The following is a 24,701-nucleotide window of genomic DNA, read 5'->3' as shown; positions in this document are numbered from 1 at the left end:
TGATTTTGAATAATAAAATTGAATCATGCCCTATTGATTTGTGGTCCCTCTTGCAAGTGTCGTTGTTTAAAAATCTCAGATTTTTCGGGGCTAAGAGACTTCCTTACATGGCTGGGCTTCCTTGCATGGCTGGGCCATGCCTGGCTCGTCCTGAGGGCTAGAGCAGTCTTTTTCGAGAAAAACTTGGCTACAGTGATTAACTGGATTATAGAGAGCAAAACTCGACTACAGTGATTAATTAGATTATAGAGAGCATCGACAGTGTGCATAGGTGCCATCCCTTGTTATGCGACATATGGGACATGATTATGGTGTGGAGTTCTAGGCCAAACATGTTTTTAGAGAAGCTAATGGGACGGCGAATTGGATGGCCTTATAAGTAGCCGATCACTCCGAGTGCCCCCTATGACATGGGGAGAGAGAGCTGTCTATGGCACTTCGCGATTTGTTGTTTTTTGATTTTATTGGATGCCTTCGTACTATATTTGTACGAATCATCTAATTAAGCAGCAACAGCAAAAAAAAAAAAAAAAAAAGAAAAAAAAGAAAAAAAAAAGAAAGAAAGAAGAAAGAAAGAAAGAAAAGAAAGAAGAAGAAGAAGAAGACTTCCTTGCATAAAAAAAAAAACATATCTATCCTTCGCCTCTGAGGTGATCCAAACATCAAACTGGTCACCATGACCTATAAATTCAAGCAATAGTTAGTCTGCTGCATCTGCCCCCACCATCCCCACTTTTGATCAGAATTATCCTTTCCTGTTGCTGAAACAAGTATTGCATCTATGTATCTCTTGTACATCTCACTGAACATGCCACTCCTTACAGATAGTCATCACAGCTCACCCTAATCAATAGGAGCATACTCCACCATCATAGATCACTAACAAGTCCTTGTTCTTAAGAATAGTACCAACTATACATCTCATGGTTCTTAATTTCAAGTGCAATGAGGTTTACTGCTCCTGTGCTCCACAACTAAGCCTAAATTGATGGTAAAAGGCTGCAATAATGATGATGTTTATGACAAGAAAAATCCAGCTCGAGCTCACAGATGTCCAAGAAGAATTAAAGGTGAGAGGTTGTTCATGTTCTGTTTCCTTTTTTCCTTTATAAGGATTCATTTTTGGTTTTTAATTTAATTTATACATGTACCTTGAGAAATGACAAGGGAAAAAAAGAACTCAGGATTCAGAACTATTGAAGGATTCCTGTACCCCTATCATCTCTTCAGAACTCGCTCTATATGCAGAACCGAGCATTAAAGTTTAACAGAGTGTTACAAGTAATCCTATCTAATATATAAACACATACATCTCTGAATTCTACTCATCCCCTCCATATTGGCATAGAAGCTGACCGTGAAATCCCATTTCCTCTAAGGCCTGAAAAAGCTGGAGACGAGGGAACAGAAACCGAGGACTGGAGAAGAGGTGTTTCATCACCACTATAGTTGGAATGTCCATCACCAATTGGAGAGTGATTGCTATCGATGACAGTAGTAGCTGTAGTAGATGTTGGTTGCAATTCAATACATACATAAGAGTTGTCAGAGGGATCGTAAAGCAGCTCCTCATCTTCTTCAATAGAGCACACTGTACTCGTTTCTGTATGAATTGTTGAATCATCAATGCCACGCCGGTGCTTCCTCCTTTTCCTTGCTGCCTTTCCCCATCCATGGATAGTCTCCCTGATTCTTTGCGGAATAAGGGCAGCTTTGTAGTTTGAACCCATCTGGTTTGCGAAATTAAACTAGTCAGTAAAAAGAACTCGGACAGGGACAGCAGCAAAGGGATTAGAAACTCAATTGCTGCGAAAATGAAATATATCAAACATCTGAGAGGATTCAACAGACATCACACACTGAAAATATCAACAAAGTAAAGGTAAGAAGAAATGCATACGTGTGCAATAGCTATCCCTTAAATAAGTATATCTACCCATTGTTCATGACTTACATTTAACCTTGCATGCATGCACATAAACTGGTTATAAACTTTGGACGCATAAAGCAGATCTACAGGGTATAAAGTTTCATATATGCACATATATAACTTTGTCAGGACTAATTTATTTTATAGGCAGTTCCTTTTAGAGACACGATAGGCAGTTCATCGGCTGCTCATAGCACCTAAAATGGAGAAGAATTGTCTAATCTGTCATTTAATATGGCTACCCTCTTGCCATTTCATGCAAAGCCAAACCAGATAAACTGTTCAAATATTATCATGACATTCTCATCATACCATAATTACTATGATTTTCCATAATATCCATGCATTTTTGCATTGCAATTCACACCTCTTCATTTATTACTAGAATGCTCTAATTGGAGAAATTACAATCTATGTGCCCATATGGATTCAGCCATCGAGGCTCATACAAAAATTCGTTTAATAGCTGAAGCAAATAATGACCAGAACTGAAAAATTAACAAACACTCTATGGTTTAATACCTGTGTGACCAATGCATAGAGGGGCAGTGTACTGTAACTGCAGAGGAACTGCCCGGCAAACCTGAACACAGATTTAGCCAGTCACAAAATCAATTGTCAGAGACCTTTGCATTAATATTTGAAGATTTCACAGCAAACCAATTTCAACTAATATAAAATATAAATGTTACTGCTTTCAGCAATAGCATACCCCAAGATAAGGCGTGCATATAGCAGCGAATGGTTCCTGATAAAGCATGAATCGTATCCGAATTGCCACTGTCAGTAAATAAGATAACACGATCAGCTTCATGCAGAAGCTTAAATTTAGTTACTGTGCAAAGTCATGCACGTTCTGTAATCTGTCCCAGTGGGAGTTCTACAACCAGCTGTTGATATGGAGTAATCAATGAGATATAACATGTTCCAAGTGGAGCATCTCATATATTGGAAGAGAAACGAAGTGAGGGACAAGAAATGTACCCAAAACCAGAAGAATGAAGCCAACTCAAATGCATTCTGCAGACGAGCAATTCAAATGCAAACCTTTTAAGTAAAGCCATCTTCTTTGAATTTGCAAGTTGAGACTGGAAAGATGACTTCCGCATATAATAACTTTTTCCATCTTAAAGAAATACTAACCTGGAAAAGAATGAAATGGATTAAAAACAGTAAGAGTTCTGGCTTCTTAAACCAGAAGAGATCATCTCGAAGTTTTAATCTAGCCCCAAATCCACTCAAGCTAGAACTCTCCCATGCCAAGGTTGCAATCACATGCTGTAACTTGGCACCAACCAGAAGCACAAGCTACATAAGCAGAGAGGTAAGTCTCAGAATCATGCATTAAATTTGAAATTTTTCTTAATCAATAGATGGATAAGGATGCAATCTAATACTTACAGCAACAGGAATGATAGCTATCCAGAAATAAAGCTGAGAACCTGCAATGTGGGTGGTTTTTTTCTAACAATAAGCAACTACAAAACTAATGTGTGCACCAAAACGAATTGATTTCCAAAATAAAAAATTTGAGAAAAAAAAATGATCTTTGTCTTTGGAGCTTATGAACCTCACGGCACCACAGAAGGAAAAGAAGTTTAGTCACGTGGGTCATAAGTAGAACACAACTAACCATTTACATTGAATAACATGAAAGCAACAACAAAACCCCAAAGTGGTGCACTGCAAGAGCAAAAGAAAAGGAAAAAAAATGCAGAATATTAGTCGGCATTTGGCAGTTTATAAAAAGCAAGCTGATAATTCAATACAATACTGAAACAACGTATTTGTCCTCCACATGATTCCATGTTTTGTTAGAGATGATCAATTAAAAAAGGATTGATAAAGAATGTACTGATTGAAAAACAAAAATATATACAACTATTCAGGAAAGAATATGTGCAGAATTTAATGGATTCAGGCCCCAAATCCATGTTAACAATAGAGAAATATGTCCAAAATTTTAACGATCCAAGTCCAAAGTCGGCTAAATCAACAGTTAATCAGGGTATGAAATGTGGTAACATATTTTTCCTACCACATTTTTCCTTTTACAAAAGTATGAAGTGGCTGGCAGAATATTCAGATCATTCTCAGTCTAATGATGTCAGAGATACTACTCTTAAGAATACCTCAGACTGAAAATAGTAAAGTGCTATTTTTTTAAATTTACATTTTATAATTCATGGGAAAAAAACAATAACTAATCTCTAACTTTGCTGTGGCTCTAATGCCAATGTTGGACAATTTTCAGATGTAAACATAAAAAAAGTAAAGAAATTACAGATCCAATAATATGCAAATTTGTTTTACTTAAACGTCAATAGATGTGCAATGAAAGGTATTTAAGCCAATTTAGTGTGAAATTATCATATCTCAATAATTCATGACTTACCTCACACCAACGATCCTCTTAAACTCTTCTTCCATGGAGCGTATCATATAGCCATGAAAATCATATCTTGGTGTAAGATGGTGGTTCTGCCATAAATAAAAAGAATATTGAATGTAGAAGATTAAACTTCAAAAACCTAAGCTCATCTTTATCAGAAATGACGAAAGCTTCCTTTTTCAGGATACGTGACACAAAGCTGACTAGACCAACCAACCAGGCAACATGCTAAAGCATCATAGTCTTGAAACTTATCTTTTCCTCGTTCTATTCCTTCTTGGGCTTGTCATAGATATAGTCCAATAAATGAAGGTGGGAGAGATTTTCTATTACCTTTGCCAGAACAGTGAATGTTTAAAAGCAATTACATCACCGAAAGTAACACCAAAGATTTCTAATTGAGCACATATTACCAAAAGATATGCTTAATTGGAAAGTTGCAGGTAGATACAAATTCATGGGGGGAAAAAAAAGAAATGAATAAAATATGCTTTACTCCTATTCTAGAATTGGTGCAATCTCATGGAAAATAATTAAGGGCTCGTTTGGTTCGCGGGAAAAGAAGGGGGGAAAGTGTGGTCAACGGGAAAGTAATGAGATGCCTCTTGTTTGGTTGGAGTTTTCAAAGGAGAGAGAAGGGAAAGTTGTATTCCCATGGGAATGTGATTCCCACATTTCATGGGAAAGTCTTTCCCATGAGAAACATGGGAAAGTTACTTTCCCATGAGGCGGGAATCACTTCATTTTTACTTTTTCCCAAAAAGTCCCTTCAGCATTAAAGAAGCATTAAAGAGGTATTAAAAATCTAATTTTTATTAAGGGCATAATAGGAATTATATATAACTTTCCTAGGAAAGTGGATGGCCAACCAAACATAAGCACCTTGGAAATTTGTCACTTTCCCATGGTCAACCAAACATGCCAAAAGTACTTTCCTGGGCATCCTCTTTCTAGGAATTTGTTTCCCAGGAATCATATTCCTAGGAAGGAAAATGCTTTCCGCGAACCAAACGAGCCCTAAGGGAACAATGGTGACCAGTTTGCGTTAGAAGCTTCTCTTTACTGTTAGAACAAAAGGAGACACAACCGTAAATGAAGTATTGAAAATTTCACACAAATATTTCCTTCCTAAATGTAAAGAATATACAACTGCCTCCAAGAAACTTCACTGGTAAGAAGATGGTACCAAGATAAAACCCCTGCGAAGGGTAAGGTAGTCAGCTCGTACAACAGATCGTCCAAACTGACGGAGAAAACAGGTCTGCGCAAAAAATAATAAATCAAACTATCATTACCACTGCTATTTGCAAACAGTAAATTTGAAAAAACAAATGCAAAGCAATATTATGTGCCGAATATTTCTAAAATTGATTGTTTACTTCTGATTGATCTCTTATAAACTGATCCACTACATCACAGGATATTGTTCTATGCCTTCTGAATACATTAACACTTCAGAGTATCGCATGAACATAACTAAACCTACCATCCAAACAACAAAGTTATTTCTGCTCCAAGAACTTGATGTATGAAACTTTACAAATGATGACTGCCTTCTCATTGTCAATGTTCTGGTGATTTCTGTCAATGCATAAACCAGGAGTTATGGATGATTGAAGGAACTAACAGAGGATAACATAAATTGCTGCAAATGACCCTTAAAGTAATTGTTTTTGTCTTTCAGATGAAAGATAATATTTCAATCTAGCACCCTCATGATATCAACGAGGCAAACAGCTCAAACAATGCCTCGAATGCAAGAAAAGTTCATTCAAATACAAACTCCAGGTGATCACCGCTTGACCACAGAAGCATTATATTACAGGGGACTTTCAAAAGCAAGTGAAAAAAGTGGTGGTTGAACTGAACAACTGGCACAATATTCTATAATGCAACCTTCCTACAACTCTAAGGCAGCTAAACAATACTATGTATGCCATACATATCAAAAGACAATATAGAAAACACTCTTATGAGAATGATAACCTGGTTTGCAGGCAGTTTCAACTGCCCTTTAAGGTACATATGGAATCTTGCCTTTAAAAAAAAGAACTCAACACGTCATAAAATAAATATGCATTACATGATAATAAATTACAATGTGATGCAAAAGCACCACAATTCAATTCTGTGGTCTCTACATTCTGTAACATGAGGATCCAAGTCAGAGGTGGGCTTATTGTTGTAGATGTTGCTTCCATAAGATCGGGCCATTTCCTAAAATGAGATAAAGATAGTCATTCTTAACCCCAACAAAGAATGCTTGACGTGATTGCTACCACCAATCAGCAAAAGGACAAACTTCAAAGAGTTTGATGGCTATTGCATCCACAAGAATTTTATCTACTGAAATAAGAAAAATTCAAGGACAGCAATTTCATATGGAAAGGTCCAGTCAAGCTAAGGTGGTGAACAGGGAAATCTTCTTCAACGTTTGCAATCTTCAGAGATATTTCAACCAAACAAAATAATCTTAGATTTAGTGCCATGATGGAAGGTTTTTACAAAGAAATCAAAATTACTGTAGCAAACAAATATGGTAGAGAAGACACAGGTGGTGCCATTTGAATCCATATTTTCTGACATGTAACCATGAAACATTTGAAATGGTTTTTCTTGACCAGAAACAGACTGGCAGATGAAACGCACATTTGTCAACCTACTTGCTGGAATGAGCATAAGGCTGAAGAGAAATGTTAACACTGAATTAAATTTACATAATTAAATTTTGTCCTCTAGAATCAGCAACAAACTCATATATGAGAAAAACAAGAAGACAAGTAATGATGGATGTTGTATCTATAGTTAATGCTTCATCTGTTTCAAAGGTGTTTGATAGTTTAGCAACTATATGAAGGAAAAAATAGCAAAGTAACTTATGCTGCTCCTTCGTTTTAGATATGCTGTCTAGAATTAAACTAACAGTAAGGATAAAGATACTGCTAACAAAAAATCTTGCCCACTAATGTAAATTATTAGAAGGTGATGGCCATGCTTTTGTGCTTGTTACACCAACTAACCATAAACTGTTAGTTTTAACTGATTTATTCTTAGTCTCATAACTTACATTTTGGATACTGCGACTGTTTTTCATTTTGTTAGAAGGATTTATCACCAGTATCTTGGGCAGCATTAAAATTACATACCAGAATCATGTTGTTCTCGATAAGCCTCTTCTTCCCATTTTCTCCAAGTATGTATCTGAGAATAACATAGAACGTATGGCATTAGGCCCCTATACAAGTATCAATCTAAAATTGTAAAAATGGTTGCAACTCTGAAAATTTTTTCCTTAGAAGGAGATACCTAGTGCACTTTACTATTGCTCAATAAAATGATGATAATAACATGATTTCAGAATCAAAAGCTTGGCAAGGATCCTACACTTAGTCACGCATGCATCCTGGTGAATGATAAAAGTAGCATCCATTGAATATCAAGCAAGAAAGAATTGAAGTAGCATTCATTGAATCTCAAGCAAGAAAGAATTGAAAATTTGGCAGACATATAATGAACAGTATGCATGCAGTTAGTAACTCCTTTATATGTCTTTACACGCCATAGCTCAAACCAACCAAAGTTCGGAACAAAATAGTTTCTATTAAAATAGTGATGAAAGGAAGCCGCAGCACTGGTTGCAGTGCTGCAAATTCAGTTGGGAATAACTGTAACTGCAAAGCAGTAATGCTTTCTGGCTTGCACCACACTCATTCCTTATGTAAAACCAGAATACATGAATAGGGAACATGAGCTGCCAACCTTTCCAGTACTACAAAATATGCATAAACTAACAGATCGGTGAATGTCGCAAGACTACAAGTGACAATTAAAAAAAGAAGAAAAAATATTTGTTCACTGCCCAGAAGTTGTTTGTGAAGATTGATACACGTGTAACCAAACTGTAATATCAAAAATATAAGTTCATTTTTGTGGAACATGAATGCAGGTGTGGGCATCTTTGTTTCTGTACAGACATGGGTAGGGAGATGGAACCATGATGCATGCACCAAATCTTGTTGAATGTAACAATCAAAAAGACATTTTAATTGCAAACCTTTACAATAGCCAGCAACATTGTTAAGCAGCTGTAGGATACATGAGTTATGGCCATAACAAAAATAAACCGGTGAAGCTGTTCCAGACCCTCATATGAAACAAATGGTTCATGACCCTGCAGTGGATAAATTTTTTTATTTTGATATGTTATAAAGATGGTCCAAAAGTATGACTAACAGAAATAATTGAAGACTAATGCTGCAAGCTTCTGAATGGAACAAATTCAAACTGTAACTATGAATGGTGACAATTTCATTGACATAAGGAAAAAATAAGTCGTAGAATTTAATCTGCAATTGATAAGATTTTGATAATTTAATGGGCTTAATCACTTGCCTCTGTACACGTCTCCTGATTGAGTTCAGACAGTGCCCTCTTAATTGAATGGTGAAGAACAAAGGCCATTAGTCTCTTGCGATCTTGGGGACTGTCACTCTCAGCATCTGTGCTATCCTCAACCTCATCTCTGGTGCATGGAGAAAAATGACCATTGTAGAACTTTGAGTCGATGCAAATATTTGAAATTGTTCTTGAGGTGGCCGTCAAAAGCAGTGATATAAAGCCTAGTAGCATCAGTTCTGCAGCATAAGAGATGAGTGTATCAAACAATAGAGCTTCGTGATAATCAAAGGAGCATGCATTATCTGGCAAATATGTGAGGGCGGGGAGAATTGCAGCTTTATCTCTTTGAAATTGTTTCTCATTGATTAATCAAAGTGACTAAAATTCATTTGTCAAAAACCCTAAAGGATCTTTTGCTGAATAAAAACTGCATACCTTCTTTCATTTTCTCCAATGCTTCAACAAGCGGGTTTCTATGGGTTTTCCTCAACCACTATGAAAAAAATGAAACACCATTAGCTTTTCCTCGAACAAAATTAAGTATGCTTAATAGGCCAAAAGAACATCGTGATTTAAGCCCCTGTTACTTGAAGCGCACTGCACTATTAATCAGACTTATAATTCAAATTAGAGGCCAGGAATGAACAAATTGATTGGTAGAACAAGCTGATTATTTTCATCATAATTCAAACAAGCTAGCATGCCCATGTTGTATTGCAGCAGTTTTGGATTCTTCTAAATGCATAGATCCTTAGGCTATAAGAAAACAAATCTCGAAATCCAACATACCAAATATAAAACAATCCAATATATCGCTGCAGCATTTCCTACCTCCAACACACTACAGTAAAGTAAATTTAAGAAGCATAAACAATGATTAAGAAATTATAAAACGCAATTATGAGATATTTAATGTATTATATACAACATAAAAAGGGGTGGATGTATTGTATCATGTAGAAACAAAAAAAAAAAATGCTTGAGCTATTCCTTGAATTTTTCAAAAAAAAAATTGATAAAAGAAAAAAAACCCTCTATTGGGATAAATGAAAAAAATTATAGCATCCCAAGTTTGGACCTAGCAAAACAGAACATTAGAAATTCTCTTCAAGGGAAATGTAATTAGAACCAACATAACCAGGACAAAGAATTGCTTATACCATCATTTACTATGCCAGAACCAACAAATCCTGATTTGCATTTGAAGATAAAAAATTTCAAAAATCTCTGGAAGAAAGATATATTCATAGATAGTAGAACAGATGAGGGGAAGAAATTCAAACCTGAGACACAAAAGGGCTCATCAGATCTTTGTTGTTTGTTTGGGTAAGCAAGAAGAAGACAGGTTATTCCAATACTTCAATAGCAAAGAGGAAAGAACTATAGCAAAAATCGAGCAACCAGCTTTTTTTTTCTGAAAGGAAGACTATGAAGCAAAAAGCATCTCTTCAAATTCCAGATCAGCAGAAGCTATGTAACTTTTGGGTGTGACAAAACTTACATTCGTTCTATAACTTCGCTAATAAAGACATCTGGTATTGGCCTATCCCATGCCTATTCACACCCTGTCATGTTCTTGGCCAGTCCAAAGGCATGTCACCAATCATCAGGAGCACCAATAAAATTGAAGGCCATCCCAAAATTTCAAGTGCCCTAGATAAAAGCAAACCTCAAGGAACTAAAGTCGACCCTTCCATTCAGATCAAACCTACCAAATGTCCAAATTCCCCTACCATCTCATGAAGAACGAACGCTATTAAAAAATTTCATGCCACAAAAGTAACATGTAAAGAAATTTCTTCTGTTCTTATTGCAATAACACAGGTAAATCACAGATAAGACATTAAAATTGCTGGAAAAACCATTAACCAAGCATTCAAGAAAGACAGAGTATCCAATCTGACACAAATCCAGGCAATGAAATAATACCCAAAGAAAGACTGGTGAACCACTTACATTGCTTAGTCGATGTATGGATCTTTCCACCAGCAAAGAAACAGCGACAAAGATCGTCAGCACGGTGGCCACCGACCACGTAGGGGTCAGTGCCAGCGACCGCATTTCCTCCAATTGCACCGTCATTTAAATTTCTAATTCTTGTAGAGCTTCTTAGACATTAAACCACAGCTCTACGACACCAAACAAGACTCGTATCCCTCTTTCTCCTCTCTCCTCACTAGCCTCAACTAGCTCGAGAAGGCCCTCTACCTTCTGATATCTCAAATCCTAAACCGTAGCTCAGAGAAAGAGAAGTACTACATCCAAAATCTCGACTTTCTTCTATTTTTTCCCCAAAATCACAAGACTACTAGACTCCGCAGCTAAACCCACATAAAAAATCGCAACTTTCTTTTGTTCTCCCCCAAAACCACAAGATTAACAAACTCACAAGCCATAAATCCCGCTCCCAAAGAACACCCCTCCTACGGGAGATCCATAGGACGAAAAAAAAGATGCCAAAAACTCTTCTTTGAGACCGCCATTGCCCAGAAGAGCTCAATCCGTATGTCTCGGCGAAGGACCGCTAAAACACTGCAGCAAAGAAAAAGGAGACCTTGAATGCTTTACTTTCCAAAAGCCGCATAAGACCTCTCCGAGCTTGCAGACAAAACGAAAAAGATTTACATCCCAACAAATACGAAAATAAAGAAGATTCCGAGTTCCACCTCCACCCGAGACTTCGTAGAGAGAGAAAGAACAGAAGCAGGAGAGCGTGACCTTTGAAGAGTCCTGGTATCGTTGGAGACCGTCAGCTCAAGCCGTCAACTTAAGCTTGACACCTGCTCCCTCTCTATCAATACAAAGAGACAAGGACGGAAAAAAAAATATATTTTTTTTTCTTTAGTATTCACCAAACGTGCCGCTTGGATCCACGCGCCAGTTGTTTAGCTTTTAAATTGTGCAGTGCTCCTTTGGAAAAAGCTCAGCCGACCCAAATCGTTTCGAGGTCTATAAGATCACATCATGTCACAAGTCAGATATGATATAAATTTTGTTCGCAGGCTCGACAATCTTGGAAAGTCAATTACATAGTATTTGTGATGGATCTGCTTTTGCAAGATCAAGTTTGGAAGTTTGGAAACATGAGCGAAAGATACAAATTTTAAAGGTGCACGTATCTCAAAACTTGGATCGTTGGGGTGCAGTTGCACCACATGTTAATAAGCATTGCACAGCATAAAATGTCTTAATAATGCCACTATCTTTCTTCCTCTCCTACTCTCCTTTTTTTTTTTCTTTTTTAACTTAGATGGATAACTCATGTCTGACGAGTACAAATACATCCAATAAAATCAGAAAATAGAATATTTTGGAATGCCCGAAGCAACTTCCTATTTCTAGCCCACTGGATACCACCCGCATGGCTGGCCACATAGATGGCCACCAATCCGAATAATGCCACTATCTTTCACATGAACAAGTTAGTCTAAATGAATATCAGGCAAGTTAGTTCATTCATCCTAAAATAAAATCTTCACCTCTCCGGAAAATTGGTAATCAAAACGGAATCAAGCGTGTTTAATGCATGTCATACCATCTAACCTAGATATGATCCTCGTGCTGTAGGAGAAATCGCTAATCAAAATGGAATCAAACTTGTTCAATGCATGTTGCAACCAAACATACCATGATCATGACTTCACTTGTTGTTTGGTCCATATCTATTTTTTTCTCATGCAATTAACGTAAACGCGTTCATGTCTCTTTCATGTGTGATCACATCCGTAGCTTTTCCTCTCCATGGTGGTCTCAATTGCTCCTTTTGTTGAAGCTACAGCTTTGTACTTCTCATGTGTGGTCCGTTGCACTGCTACTAATGGAAGCCTAGCATATGGACAGTAGAAAGATAGCTGTGATCCAAGATGGGGAGTTGAGCCGGGCCGGTGCGCATGGGTTTGAAGGAATTAAGATATATCTTCGCTTTGGTCGTTGTTGAAGGCCAGCTGGAAGTCGGCTGGCGGTCGGTGTAGAGTCCTAAAACCCGTTATAAAAAAAAAACCCGCCGTTTTGCCGGCAGCTCACACTATCCTAACATGACCACTGCCAGCTACATCAGCATCAAGTAAATAACGTAAAGCAAAAGAAACAGAAGACTGCTGAATCTAGAGAAATTCTTCGGAGTGATGTGCAGCGAAGGAGGCGACCCAGTCAGCCGTCTGGTTCGCCTTCCGAAAGACATGCCCAACCTGAAGAACCCAGCACTCCTGTAACATCCGGCAAATATCACTCAGAAGCTGGTGCTCCACCTTCTCCCGCCCCATCTCCTTGAAGCATGCTATCAGGGAAGCTAAATCTCCCTCCAGAATGATACAGCATGCCTGCAAAACATATCTCGCATAAGAAAGTCCCTCCCGGGCTGCCCTGAGTCGCTATCATGTTTATTTTCTCGAATCATGTGAGCTCCAAATAGATCCCACATTTTTCATTGCTGAGGATAGTATGAAATAAGTTGTATGAGAGAAGGATTGATATAAATGATTAGATCTAAAACCTAATAGCTTAGGTTCCTAGGTTAAATTGGATTTCAGCATATATATAGATATACCTTGCTCTTCTAGTATTAGGACTCCCATTCTTTCCAACAAATAGTAATGGAGCTGATGGTTGATGTCCTAAAGCTATAAAAGTGTCGAAATTGGTGGCAGCAACATTCTACAGTGGTTGTAGCGGCCTTAATGGAGTAAGATGCTGGGAAGAGAGATTGATTCTTATGCTATAGTGAATCTAGGGTATGTTTGGAGATGCTGTAGCTTTTGGCTTAAAATTGTAGTAAGTATCTGCTGTGGGATTAGTTGGCAAACTCAAAAGCAAATGATCCTAATATTATTTACATATAAGGCAAATGAGGGCTATGATGTAAATAAATTTAATAAAAATCATATAATACATTCGTTTTATATAGCTCATGTAAATAAAATAAAATAAAATAAATAATTGTTAACCATGTTTACATTAACATACTCCGGTATCATCTATACATTAACGCATCATATTCAGATATCCCATATTAATAATATAATATTTATCTATTTCAAAACATAAATAATAACATGCCAAATAGAAGAATTATTTATTCTACTTATGTTTTTATATGTGTTTTGCCACATAGCACATAAACGTTATATTTGCTTAAAGGGGCTATCTTTGTTATCTGTGTTTATTCAATGATATTTTAAAAAATCTTTTGTGTTTTTATTAGTTAGAAGTGTGATAAAATAGTGGCTTGACAGCAATGCTAAAATAATCATGTTGATCTTGTGATCATGATAACATAAAAAGGACAGTAATAACAACATTATGAGGATGTTAAATATTCTATTATGATAATGTTAATATATCAATCCCAATAACCTTCAACAAAAACTTATGACACATTTTTTTGAATGAGAAAAAAAAAGGATGACACATCAACGGAAAATAGCAATGGATCTACTTTTCATAAAACTAATTTGTCAGATTAATGATTTATCAGTTTTTGACCAAATGGATTTTACGGAGAAAGACCAAATAACCATTTTTGTAAAATTTATTCATTTTAAACTATAAACTTGTTTTAGTAAAACCGTCTTTCTATTTATTTTTAATAATTACCAATTTTTTTATTAGATATAAAAGTTAATTGTCACGCCTAAGGAAATCAAAATCCATACATGTGTGAACCTCAAGACTTTCTTGAGATGAGTCCACTTCTTTTGGGAAAATGATCACCCGGTGGAGAGGAAGAAAGAAGTGTTTTTCTGACTTAAAGCCGTCCTTCCGGAAAAATGTTCTTCTGACTTGGTTTGGCTCTTTAATCCCTTTGAAAGAGCGTGGAGATGGAGCCTCCCCAAGATTTACCTAAGTACTTAGGAACTTGAAATTCAAACTAAACTTGTCTAAGAAAAGGAGAGAGAGGTGTGACAGAGTTGGGATCCTTTTTTTTTCTTTTTCTTTTTTTTTGGCGGGTTCGCTTATATGAATACACTCAATAAAATTAAAAAATACAAGCTCACAAAGTGCCTATGGCAGCTCCTCCTCTTCTGACCACAGAATATACTCTGAGTAATGAGCCGCATAGGCAGCCACCCAGTCGGCCGCCCTATTGGCCTCTCTAAATACATACTTAGCTTAGAAAGCCACCCCATTCCTAATCATCATCCCAATATCTCGAATCAAGGGGTGGTCCGTGCATGGGTGTCACATAAAGAGACCGCTCCAGGATCCAACATCCAAGCAGTATAGATAACACGCCCCACGTAATTGAGGCATGGCCAGCCATTTTCCATCACTCATCCATCTAATAGCTTGTCTGCTATTGGTGGGTGCAGCTAAACTGATGAGGCCCACCAAAGTGGCTGGTGTTGAGTCATGGCAAAATCTCATTGGCATGCAAGTCCTAAGACAAACATATGTGCCTGTTCAGATGCATGCTATTTTCTTCAACAGATAACATATTATTTGGCCAAAATAGATCATGAAAAGGCTGGAGCAAACTGAAAACTCAAATATTTAAGTTGTTCCCCATAAATGCATGCATACCCAATTACCAAAACAACCATGCTTGGACATAACTAGGGAATATAGCAGGGACGAGTAAACGTTAGAAACGAACCGATGAAATTTTAGAAGGAAAACTCCAACGAATAGTTTTTTTCTTGTTTCAAGCGGGGGCACCATATCAAAGAATATGAGCATGTTATGCTCTCTACTATGTAATTCCAATTCTACATCCGAGCGCCTCTCTATCATCTGAAGAAGAGAAAGACTTCTTTTGGTGGTGGCTTTTAAGCTCGAGATCCCTAGTGGAACTAGATACAGTTGAAATAGAAGTGTGCAATATCGCCTCTCGTCTCGTTCATTTCTTCGGTGAGCACCGCAAGCAGATCGAATCACAGTGCAGTATTATAGTTAAAAACTGACCCATCCCGAGATAATGAACATAAGCTAAGAAGGATTTCAAAATCTATTACTAACTAAAATGGTAAATCATTGTTGAATCAGGTCAGACTGTGTCAGGTTACATCAAAGTACAATAGTCTATGTATGTGTCAACTCTGCAAACAATAGCTGATACTGATCGAAAAAAGTCACCTGATGCCATAGAGCTTATGAAACGATCCGAGGCATCTGTACGCGAAGGTAACCTGCGCTGGACAAGGTTGATGGTTAATGTATGATGAGTGATAAGTATAATCTCAACACTAAAAGTGACAACGTTCCAGTACACTATATGATCATAAAAATTATTATTTATTCGATCCATTCACCTGCGTAACAGTTTTCCTATTCTCAAACAATCCTGTAACATAATTTAAAAATCATTATAAAAAACATTAAACAAACTGAACTTGATAGAAACAGAAATCTGTGCCTTCCCATCCATGAAATTGACCCAGCGTGGTGGAATAACTGGATTACCTAGTTTCATACGACTTTGCCTCCTTTAACATCTTACTAATCATCAGGGGAAAAATTTGCAAGATACAAGCAAAAAACCTCTCTCTTCCTCTCCTCTGGTGAGTCATTAAGAAAAGAAATCCGATCTCATTCAAGTACTCAAAAATGGCAGAACCTTTCCCAGCTTCCAGATACTTTTAAATGTTCAAAAACCAATTAGCATACATAGATACAGCCCCAGAGAGGAACAAAGAACAGAAGGCCTCTGTTTCTTCTCATTATTCTCCAAAATTCAGGAATGAATTGAGCTGCAGGGAATTTTGACTAGACTTCAGTTGGGTTGGCATCTTCTTGAGGAGGGTGCTCTATCTTTTCAGTCTCTGTTTCGCCACCATTGAACAAGCCCTTATGAGCAGGAACATGCATTAGCTGCTGGAATGATATAATACCAGCAATGGCTTTCATAGCAGCAGCGGTCCGGTCCGTGCTAATTGTTGGTTCTTCACTTGCATCAGGCAAATCAGATTTTTCTGATGGATCACCTTCCTCATGTTGTGGTGGGGGCACAAAGAAAGGTATTTTACCTCTTTGCCAATCGTGGAGGACCATCTTTGCTGCAGTCATTAGATCAGGCTCACCTCCCTGAAAATAATCCACAAAAAGTTTAGCTCTTCATCAACATCCGTCACCTACTACAGTACATACATTGAAATGCAAGATGCTTGAAATGAAACTTGACATCTTTAATATAACACTGGAAAAAACTAAACAATGGATTATTCAACCAGGTTTTGGAGCTGACTACATATTAGATTAGAACAAAAATGAGCAGTAGCTAATAGCTGATAACAATCAGTGATTGCTGCATCAAAATAAAACATTTTAAAAGCAAAAGACAAACTACAACTTATATTTGAACAAGGGATTATTCAACCTGGTTTTGGAGCTGACTACTAAGTAGATTAGAACAAAAATGAGCAGTAGCTAAAAGTTTATAACAATCAGTAACTGCTGCATTAAAATATAAATTAAGAAAACAAAAGACAAACAACAACGTATATTGGCATGGAAGGGCCAAAATATTTATGTACAAGGAGATCGGTGCAAGTCACTGTTTGCATCTATGCAAAATATTTTTTTTATTTATAATTTTAAAAATCAAATCCATTTTGCCTAATCAGAATATCATCTCTTGATCAATTAGAAGAGTTGCTGCTTTAAACAACGAACAGCTTGATTGCCTAATTCTCCAGCATAGCTCATAGTATAAAAGCTCTCGTGTCAAAAGTGGCTGTTAGTGAAATATAGGATCTTGGACCACTGAGTGCTTCCTCGGATAGTCGGATAGTATCACCCGTCGAGCGTGGGGTGGATATAGGGTCAAAGGTGGGGATTAGCCCTTCCTAATCTCCAAAAAAAGAGAGAGGGGGGGGGGGGGGGGGGGGGGGAGGAATTAGGAACTGGTACATAGTAATTGGTCTAAGAAGATAATAATTCAGCACAACTTGAAATTTTGAGTTTCAACGGCTTAATTTTCACCCCTCAGGTTTCACATGCCTAACCAGCATAAAATGCCCCAATCAACTGAAAAGGATGGTAACATGGAAAATCAAAATAAGATATTGGTCAAAATTGATGGTCACAAGATACCACATAATAATGAGATCAGTGCTTCGAGTGTTATCTAACCAATGCATGCTTTGAGAAAAAACAAGACATATTCATGTAAGACTTATAATATTGCAAAATAAGAGGGGTCCAGCAAATAAGCCAACTGCAGCAAAGATGAGATCGTCAAGCTGACATGCTCAGTCTAGGAAGCAAGACATAAGGATTCAGTGTGACACAGAATTGCACCAAACCTCGATAAAATGATGGTGAACCAACCGAGCTGGTGTTGACATAAATGCAGGTTGTATCTGAAGATGCCCTAATGACTACAGGTGCATTAGTTTGGGAAAGAGATGGGAAACAGGGGAAGGCCCAAGCAATACAGACAATTGTCATGGATGATTGCGGGACTGCAGCAGGGTGCAGGGGTCACGAACAAGCAGGACATGATACTGAGCAACAAATGCATATAGAAAGAGAAAACCCGTTAAGGTGCTAGGTGTTCCATCAGGAATTTACTTATACAGTATATCTGTATATTGATGATCATTAAAAAACTAGGTCATACCTTTAATAGTTTTCCTGTTGATCTGCACAGCTGGACAAGAAAATCATTCTCGTCAACCCTGGAATAAGAGCATAAACAATCAGTTCTGGGCTATAAACACAACAAATACACCAAAAAAAATTGTGGCTAAACAAGTTCATTCAAAAATTTGACTGGCTGATGGGGGAAAAGGACATGCAAGGCAGCTGACAACAAGATGGGATACTAGGATGTCATGGCTTAACACAATATTAATGCCTCACAACCATGAAAGGCTAAAACCATTTGGTATGAAGTTTGGCACAGCCTTCTATGTTGCACCTACAGAAAGCAAGGATCCAGGAAATAAGAACACTTTACTGGCTGTTTACAATTACATTGAGAATGTCTTCACAATTTTTGAATTAGAAGCTCCAGGGAACAAGAAGTAAAACTTAATACTGTTTTCAGTCACATTGTGTGGTCATATTCCTGCAATTCATTGCTATTAGGAATGTCTAGAGTTAGAGCGATCACCACTCAGATAAGATTCTTAAAAGATAAAGCTTAATTATAAAATTAATACCATGAATTAATTCTGAAAAGCAATGAAACACAAACTCATTGAGGAAAAGTAAGAATGGCACGATATTGGTACAATCAATAAACTATGCCATAAATGTATAAAACAAAATATATGCATGCATGCATAAAAAACAAGAAGAAAAAAGATGTACCAGTCTTCAATCTTATAAGCTCTTTGCAGATGCTCCTTCTTTACACGCTTCAGGACTTCTCCTATGTGTTCAGATGCATCTTCCAAGTTTGTGACACGCACCTAGTAAAGAATCCCAAATTAGCCTACATTCCGCATTTGGCTTATTTTGAATTGAGATTAGCATCTCTAATGACTAGCCCTCTTATATATGCTTTCTGGGTATTCTGAACACATGTCCTAGTTCATTTCAATACCATATCCAAATTATGAATGATACATTGGGCATATGATGACAGATTGTAAAGAGTGAATACCTGCTCCACCTCCCGTATCTTGTATGGTTTGGCATAATACAAACAACAACAGGGTAGAAAGAAAGGAGTAGAATTCTTAAAAGATGTACAGCAATATGGTTACAAGGCTATCCAATTGATTATCCTCATGAACTAATACTAAGGCCACCAATCGGATCTGATGGGAAGATCCTATTCACCAATAGTTGCCCTACCATTTGGTAATTATGTGCATTTGTTTAGCTTATGTAGGTGCACATACCATAATATGGTCACACTTCTAAGATTTATAAAAAAAAAATCAAAACAAGAAGAGCACTGTCATGAACTGATGCCATATCGATCAGCAGACTCCGATCACTGAGACAACCAGAATTTGGAGCATCGAAGAGGCTTGAGTTTGTCAGTGTAATGCAAGGTGTGTGTGTGTGTGTGTGTATATATATGACGTCAATGCTGATTATTAAATATCCACATATCACTAATATGTAGGTACTGACCAAAGCTGCAGTCTTCCAAACATGTTAGTTAGATATTCATGTCATCAGCAATATTAAGTTACTGAAAATAATTTGTACTATAGAAAGCAATTGAACTCCAGACTGGGGCACCTCACTGGTGAAATTCTGACACATGTTTTTCAACAACGCATGATGACCAAAATAGTAAGACGATTAACTCCTTTAACTTCTAATGGATAGACCGCTTAAAAAGTAGGGGGGAAAAGAGACACCAAATGATAAAAATATTATATTATATGCACATATGTATATTTACAATTATTAAGGCAAAGTAAGATAAACGTACCACACCCTTAAGGACTATATCGGTTTCGGAATCTTTGTTTTGATATACAACTCCAGGACAATCAATTAGAAAGATCCTCTTGGTAAGAGTAATGTACTGCCAAACTTTAGTCTCTCCGGGAATGGGAGCCACTTTGCAGACCTTCAGAAAACCAAAAAGTGAAAAATTCATCCAAATCAGACAAACGGCGTTTAACAGCTCGAGAAAGACATAAGAACATTGTTGAAATTATCATAAAAGCGAGAAAATGCAGAAACAGTTATCTTGTTCAGCTTTCATATGATTCATCAGTACAAGCTGGTACATTAAAATTGATTAATAGCAGTGACAGAGAATCTTAGTCCACAATATCCTTACAAAAGCTGTATCAATATAAAAATATTTCATAATGCAAATTCGTCATCTTTAACTATACTTCAGTATCAGCATACTTCAACCTAAGGTGACAGGAGATGTGAATACATCAATTAAGGCAGTGGATGGCTGTATTATGCTAAAAGTTTGATTTAAGGGGCAACAATTTCCTCAATGCTTAATAAAGTTTGAAAAAAGGAACATGGAAATCATTATACACGATGGTCAAATAAAAATATTAAGCTTGATGCATTGTGTAACTGTATGTCTAATGGGTTGAGTGAAAATGCTATGCTGGCCTAGAAAGCTATAAAAGGAAGCCTTTTAGCCAATGTAAAGGAAAGCAAAAGCTTTTACTAGCTTATTTACTAGGACACAATCTCTTGAAATGACGTCTTTTCTGCACTCCAAATATACTAGGCTTCTGAACTTATTTTTCAAAGTGTGTTGCCATGAAGTTTTATGAATTTACAAAATAGCCGAACTGTTCTCTTTTTTTTCTGTGGCGAAATCAACCAAAAATGTGCCATGTAGCATCACAGAAAGAACTTAAAGTTAGTAAACTAAAAAAAGGATAAAGCAGCATCTTTTGGTATTGAAAGTGACAGTGAAAAATACATTTTTTGTGCGTAATGTATTAATAACTGATGACTTCCCAACATTAGGATATCCAACAAATCCCACTGATATGGCCTGCTTGTCACTCTTCAGACGAGCAAATTGTCTCAATACTGATAGAAGAGAACCCTGTGGCATGCAAAAAGTAACTCAAGAATGATACAATCATAAAAGCCAAAGAATGCGCTACAAGCAAGCAAGTGAAAGAGATAAAATATAAACCTTGCCAAAGGATTTGTTGATGCTTGCATGGAATGCTAGTGTAGGGTATTCTTTTGATAGCAGCCGCAGCCATCCTTTTGTTGCCCATGCAGGAACTAAATCACACTTTATTGGTAGGAAAATAAACCAATCAGATCATTATTAAACTTTTAAAAAGGATTTGTAAGTAAAGCCCATCAAAAATCTAACTCCAAATGTAATACTGCAAACACAAACTTGTTGAGATAGCGAACCTTGTTCAGCAAAAGAATCATGTGCTTGTGCTTGCAGTGCTCCTTCAAATGTTTCTCTAAATGGTGGCACCTTGTTCCCTGTGGATCCCTAGCATCTATTACCTGTAATCAAGGTGAATGATACAAATAAGCAAACAAATAAGATAATTTATGTTAAAAACACAAACATGTTGAACATTTGTGATGGCATCATCTGGACCCTCAGTTAAATATTTCAAGATTAAATTATAGGAACCTCTACAAGTCAGCAATTAAAACGGTACTTAGATATGTCCATGTCACCCTAAGTTCAGTCTAAAAGTAATGTCATGTCTCTTCCAGCAAGGAAGCTGGCATTCAAACATAGATGCATGTACGGTCAGACTCCAAATTACATGCACCAGTTCAATACATCTCCAACCTCCCACAAGATGCTATCACAAATGCTGGATACTTCAAAATTTACTAGCACAATAGGCATTACGATACAGATTGGCAGAAACAAACCTGGACAACTACATCTGAAGAATCAATAACTTTGTAGAGTTCACCCCAGATACGCTTGCTCTGCCCCTTTTCAAACATTGTGTGCCTGACCACGTCTCTTAAGCCACATTCTTCATCCTCCTCCCTAGATTGCCTAGCAGCAGATTTCTGCTCAAAAGCATCTACAAAAAATGAACAACTTGAGGATTACATATAAAATTAGAAGGTTTTAGTCTACTCTTTACTATAAGGTGATATATGAGAACCAGAACTACAAATTGCCAGAAAATCTCAGATTTTATAGAAGGTACAATTTTAAAACAACTCAAAGGCATTCAACAAATAAACGACTTCATAACAAATTATTTTGTACCTTGAGACCCATCTGCTTTCTTAACCAAAGATTCATAATCACATGCCAAAAGCTTTGGGCGTTTTCTTTTCCTCTTCGGTCCAAATGCATCCTCAAAAGGCTCTGTATCAAGAAGATGTGCCTTTGCTTGCTGCGTAGACAATTCATGTAAAAGAACAACTCCACATTAATAGTTTACACTAAATTGTGCCTTCATAGGCATTTTTCATGACATGAAGGAGAAATATAAAACTTCCTTACAGTCCAGAATTAGCACGCAATTTGGAGCATATATGTGAGTACAGTTGATCTTCATGCTTGATCTAGATGAACTACTGACACAAGCAAATTTAGCAAATTTATGGAATGCCTTTTCTTCCAGTCAGGTATAACCTTGTTATTTATTCTATAACTCCCCTTTTAAGCTATTCCTAATTTCACACCGACGTAGTTCTAAAAATATCAATTCGGAATAATAGCATTATAAGTGATCATAAAGCAAATTTGATAAGTTGTGGTATAACTGGAAACACTATTTTTTAAGCATGTCTGAAATAGGGGGAAAAATCAAGATGACAGCAGCAGCGTACAAACCCTATTAGAAACATTTCTTCTTTCAGATAAACTGATCATCAGTAAAAGCAAGAGGTCAACCAAACTTGATAGACAAGGCTGTGGTTTATGTCAAGGTTTAAGCGTATGTATACAATGGCGCTACAAAGAAGTTCTTACCCGTTGGTGGTCATTTAAAAGGGACAGTGGTAATTTCCTCTCTTTTAGTATAACATTGTAGTTATTTGAAAGTCGGTTTTGAAGCTCCTCGCGAAAAAATTCAAGTTCTTTCTGGTTCACGACCCGTGTGTTACCTGAAATTCAAGAAAGTGGTCACATATATCATGAATGAATCTGACGATTAATCGTGAGATATCAAGGAAAAGCTGTCCTAACAAAAACCCAACTAAATGAATTATAAACAAGTAAAAACAATGAAGAAACTTTATAGCAAGAGGTGATCATCTTCAAGATTGAATGCCTAAGTACTAAATTACTCAGCATTGGCAGATCCCTAAGTCAAGACATAATGAAATCCTCCCAATTATTGGCAACATCGTGAGCCAATTTTAAAGAATTAGAACTGAACTTCGCTTGTTATATCTGAAAATCTCATTTTTCTCAAACATTTGCATAACGTTGTGAATTTAAAGATCAAATGCATGTCATTTGGTAGAATTCGTGCAGAAGCTCTTATCTTGAAAACTTTCTGAAATTTTTGTCATGCAAAGTTTTGATAATAAAATTCACAATGACTAAAAACCCCCACCACATCAACCTATATTAAAACAGATTAACTAAAGATGTTTTGACTCTTGTTTATATAGAATTTCAAGAAGATTGAAAAGAGAAAACAAGCGAAAAAGCTTTAAAGAGATTGAAAAGCGGTCTAGGAAGGCTTACCGAACCATCGGCGGTCGGGCTCGATGCGGGAGTTGGGAAGCTCCTTGGACTGGAGTTCGTGTTTCAAGATCTTCCCCTTCGAGTCCCGCCTGGGCCGGGTGTTGTACATCTTAAGCCGCCGCACAGTGGCGGCTGTCCGAGCGCCCTTCGTATCGGCTCCATTGCTGCGGTTGACGTCCAGGGAGTGCTTCGGCTTCCCTGAGACGTTAACCTTCTTCTCCTTCTTCTTCGCCATCTCCGCGGCCTGAAAGCCTCTCCAAATCGAACCTAAACTGAGAATAAGGAGAAGAAAGATTCTTCTTTTAGGGTTTTCCAAGCGGACGTCCGCCGGGAGAGGAAAACTAGGGTTTTGAAGGAAAAGAGGAGAGCAGGGGTGGGGCCCGTGCTATTGGTAGGGGAGGACGAGCACGTGACATCACGTGGCTGGTTTAAGTAAATAAAAAGGCGGCGGAGTATTGAACCGGCGTCCACGACGGTCCAATTGGGTCGTCTTAATGCACCCATTTACTTGTTTCGGTGGAACGGATCGGTTTTGGATCAAGCCCAAGGATCGGTTTTGCACGTGACAAGCACATGCAACTCGCGGCCGACTTTTTATCGAAGTTGTGGCGCAAGGACTTGAAAAGGGTTTTCCAATAAAAAACTGAGGTAGGAACTTTTAAATAATTAGTAGCTCGATTAGGGATCCCTAATAGGACTGGTTTTGGGTACGCGCAGGTGCACCAGATGTTCTTCCATCCACCGTTGAAAAGGTTTTCCAAGCTACCAAGATGGTAGCACAGTTAGAACGGAGCTTTTTTTTTTTCCACCGGCACAGTCTAAGTTCAAAATGCGTGAACATCAATTAAATATAGAGTTCTCCACCTCGGACACGCTCGGTGGAACGGCCATCTAATCCAGCTGATACTGAGATAGCGCTGGAATAACGTACTCATATATTGAATAACCCA

General features: G+C 37.4%; 2 protein-coding genes across 3 annotated transcripts; both read right to left on the bottom strand.

The window, feature by feature from the left end:
- Positions 1-1,064: 1,064 nt before the first annotated feature.
- LOC103698230 (MLO-like protein 14) lies at positions 1,065-11,496 on the bottom strand. Of its 2 annotated transcripts, XM_008780227.4 has the most exons (16): positions 11,387-11,496; positions 10,677-11,252; positions 9,156-9,213; positions 8,715-8,956; positions 8,377-8,493; positions 7,469-7,523; positions 5,809-5,903; positions 5,509-5,583; positions 4,326-4,411; positions 3,564-3,613; positions 3,332-3,372; positions 3,074-3,238; positions 2,915-2,950; positions 2,643-2,710; positions 2,453-2,513; positions 1,065-1,730 (listed from the first exon to the last, which is right to left on the bottom strand). In XM_008780227.4, the coding sequence occupies exons 2-16, from the start codon at positions 10,800-10,802 to the stop codon at positions 1,326-1,328; spliced, it is 1,680 nt and encodes a 559-aa protein (XP_008778449.2). In that variant the 5' UTR covers positions 10,803-11,252; positions 11,387-11,496; the 3' UTR covers positions 1,065-1,325. The 2 variants fall into 2 exon arrangements, with proteins under 2 accessions (XP_008778449.2, XP_008778457.2); XM_008780235.4 differs by lacking the exon at positions 8,377-8,493 and having other exon boundaries at positions 10,677-11,415.
- Positions 11,497-15,931: 4,435 nt separating this feature from the next.
- On the bottom strand, positions 15,932-24,115 carry LOC103699913 (nuclear/nucleolar GTPase 2). The gene is made up of 11 exons (XM_039115449.1): positions 23,752-24,115; positions 23,029-23,162; positions 22,318-22,447; positions 21,966-22,126; positions 21,480-21,581; positions 21,247-21,351; positions 21,025-21,153; positions 20,053-20,193; positions 18,972-19,072; positions 18,277-18,334; positions 15,932-16,739 (listed from the first exon to the last, which is right to left on the bottom strand). Exons 1-11 carry the CDS (start codon positions 23,984-23,986, stop codon positions 16,422-16,424), a joined length of 1,614 nt encoding a protein of 537 aa, XP_038971377.1. The 5' UTR covers positions 23,987-24,115; the 3' UTR covers positions 15,932-16,421.
- Positions 24,116-24,701: the final 586 nt, after the last annotated feature.

Source organism: Phoenix dactylifera, chromosome 18 (genome assembly GCF_009389715.1).
Source record: "Phoenix dactylifera cultivar Barhee BC4 chromosome 18, palm_55x_up_171113_PBpolish2nd_filt_p, whole genome shotgun sequence".
Classification (NCBI taxonomy): Eukaryota; Viridiplantae; Streptophyta; class Magnoliopsida; order Arecales; family Arecaceae; genus Phoenix; species Phoenix dactylifera.
The sequence above is the reverse complement of the archived record's forward strand: the minus strand, read 5'-3'. Positions and strand labels throughout refer to the sequence as shown.

Bases quoted from the DNA above. Each gene is read 5' to 3' on its own strand.
- LOC103699913 (XM_039115449.1), bottom strand. From the start codon at position 23,986: ATGGCGAAGAAGAAGGAGAAGAAGGTTAACGTCTCAGGGAAGCCGAAG. The intron at 21,582-21,965 runs GTTTGTTTCTGC...CCTTGATTACAG, and splicing joins CTTCAGATGTAGTTGTCCAG to GTAATAGATGCTAGGGATCC. The intron at 18,335-18,971 runs GTACATCTTTTT...CTCTTATTCCAG, and splicing joins GCTTATAAGATTGAAGACTG to GGTTGACGAGAATGATTTTC.
- LOC103698230 (XM_008780227.4), bottom strand. From the start codon at position 10,802: ATGACGGTGCAATTGGAGGAAATGCGGTCGCTGGCACTGACCCCTACG. The intron at 5,904-7,468 runs GTATGTAATTTT...ATGCATTGACAG, and splicing joins TCGAGAACAACATGATTCTG to AAATCACCAGAACATTGACA. The intron at 2,514-2,642 runs GTATGCTATTGC...ATCTGTGTTCAG, and splicing joins TATGCACGCCTTATCTTGGG to GTTTGCCGGGCAGTTCCTCT.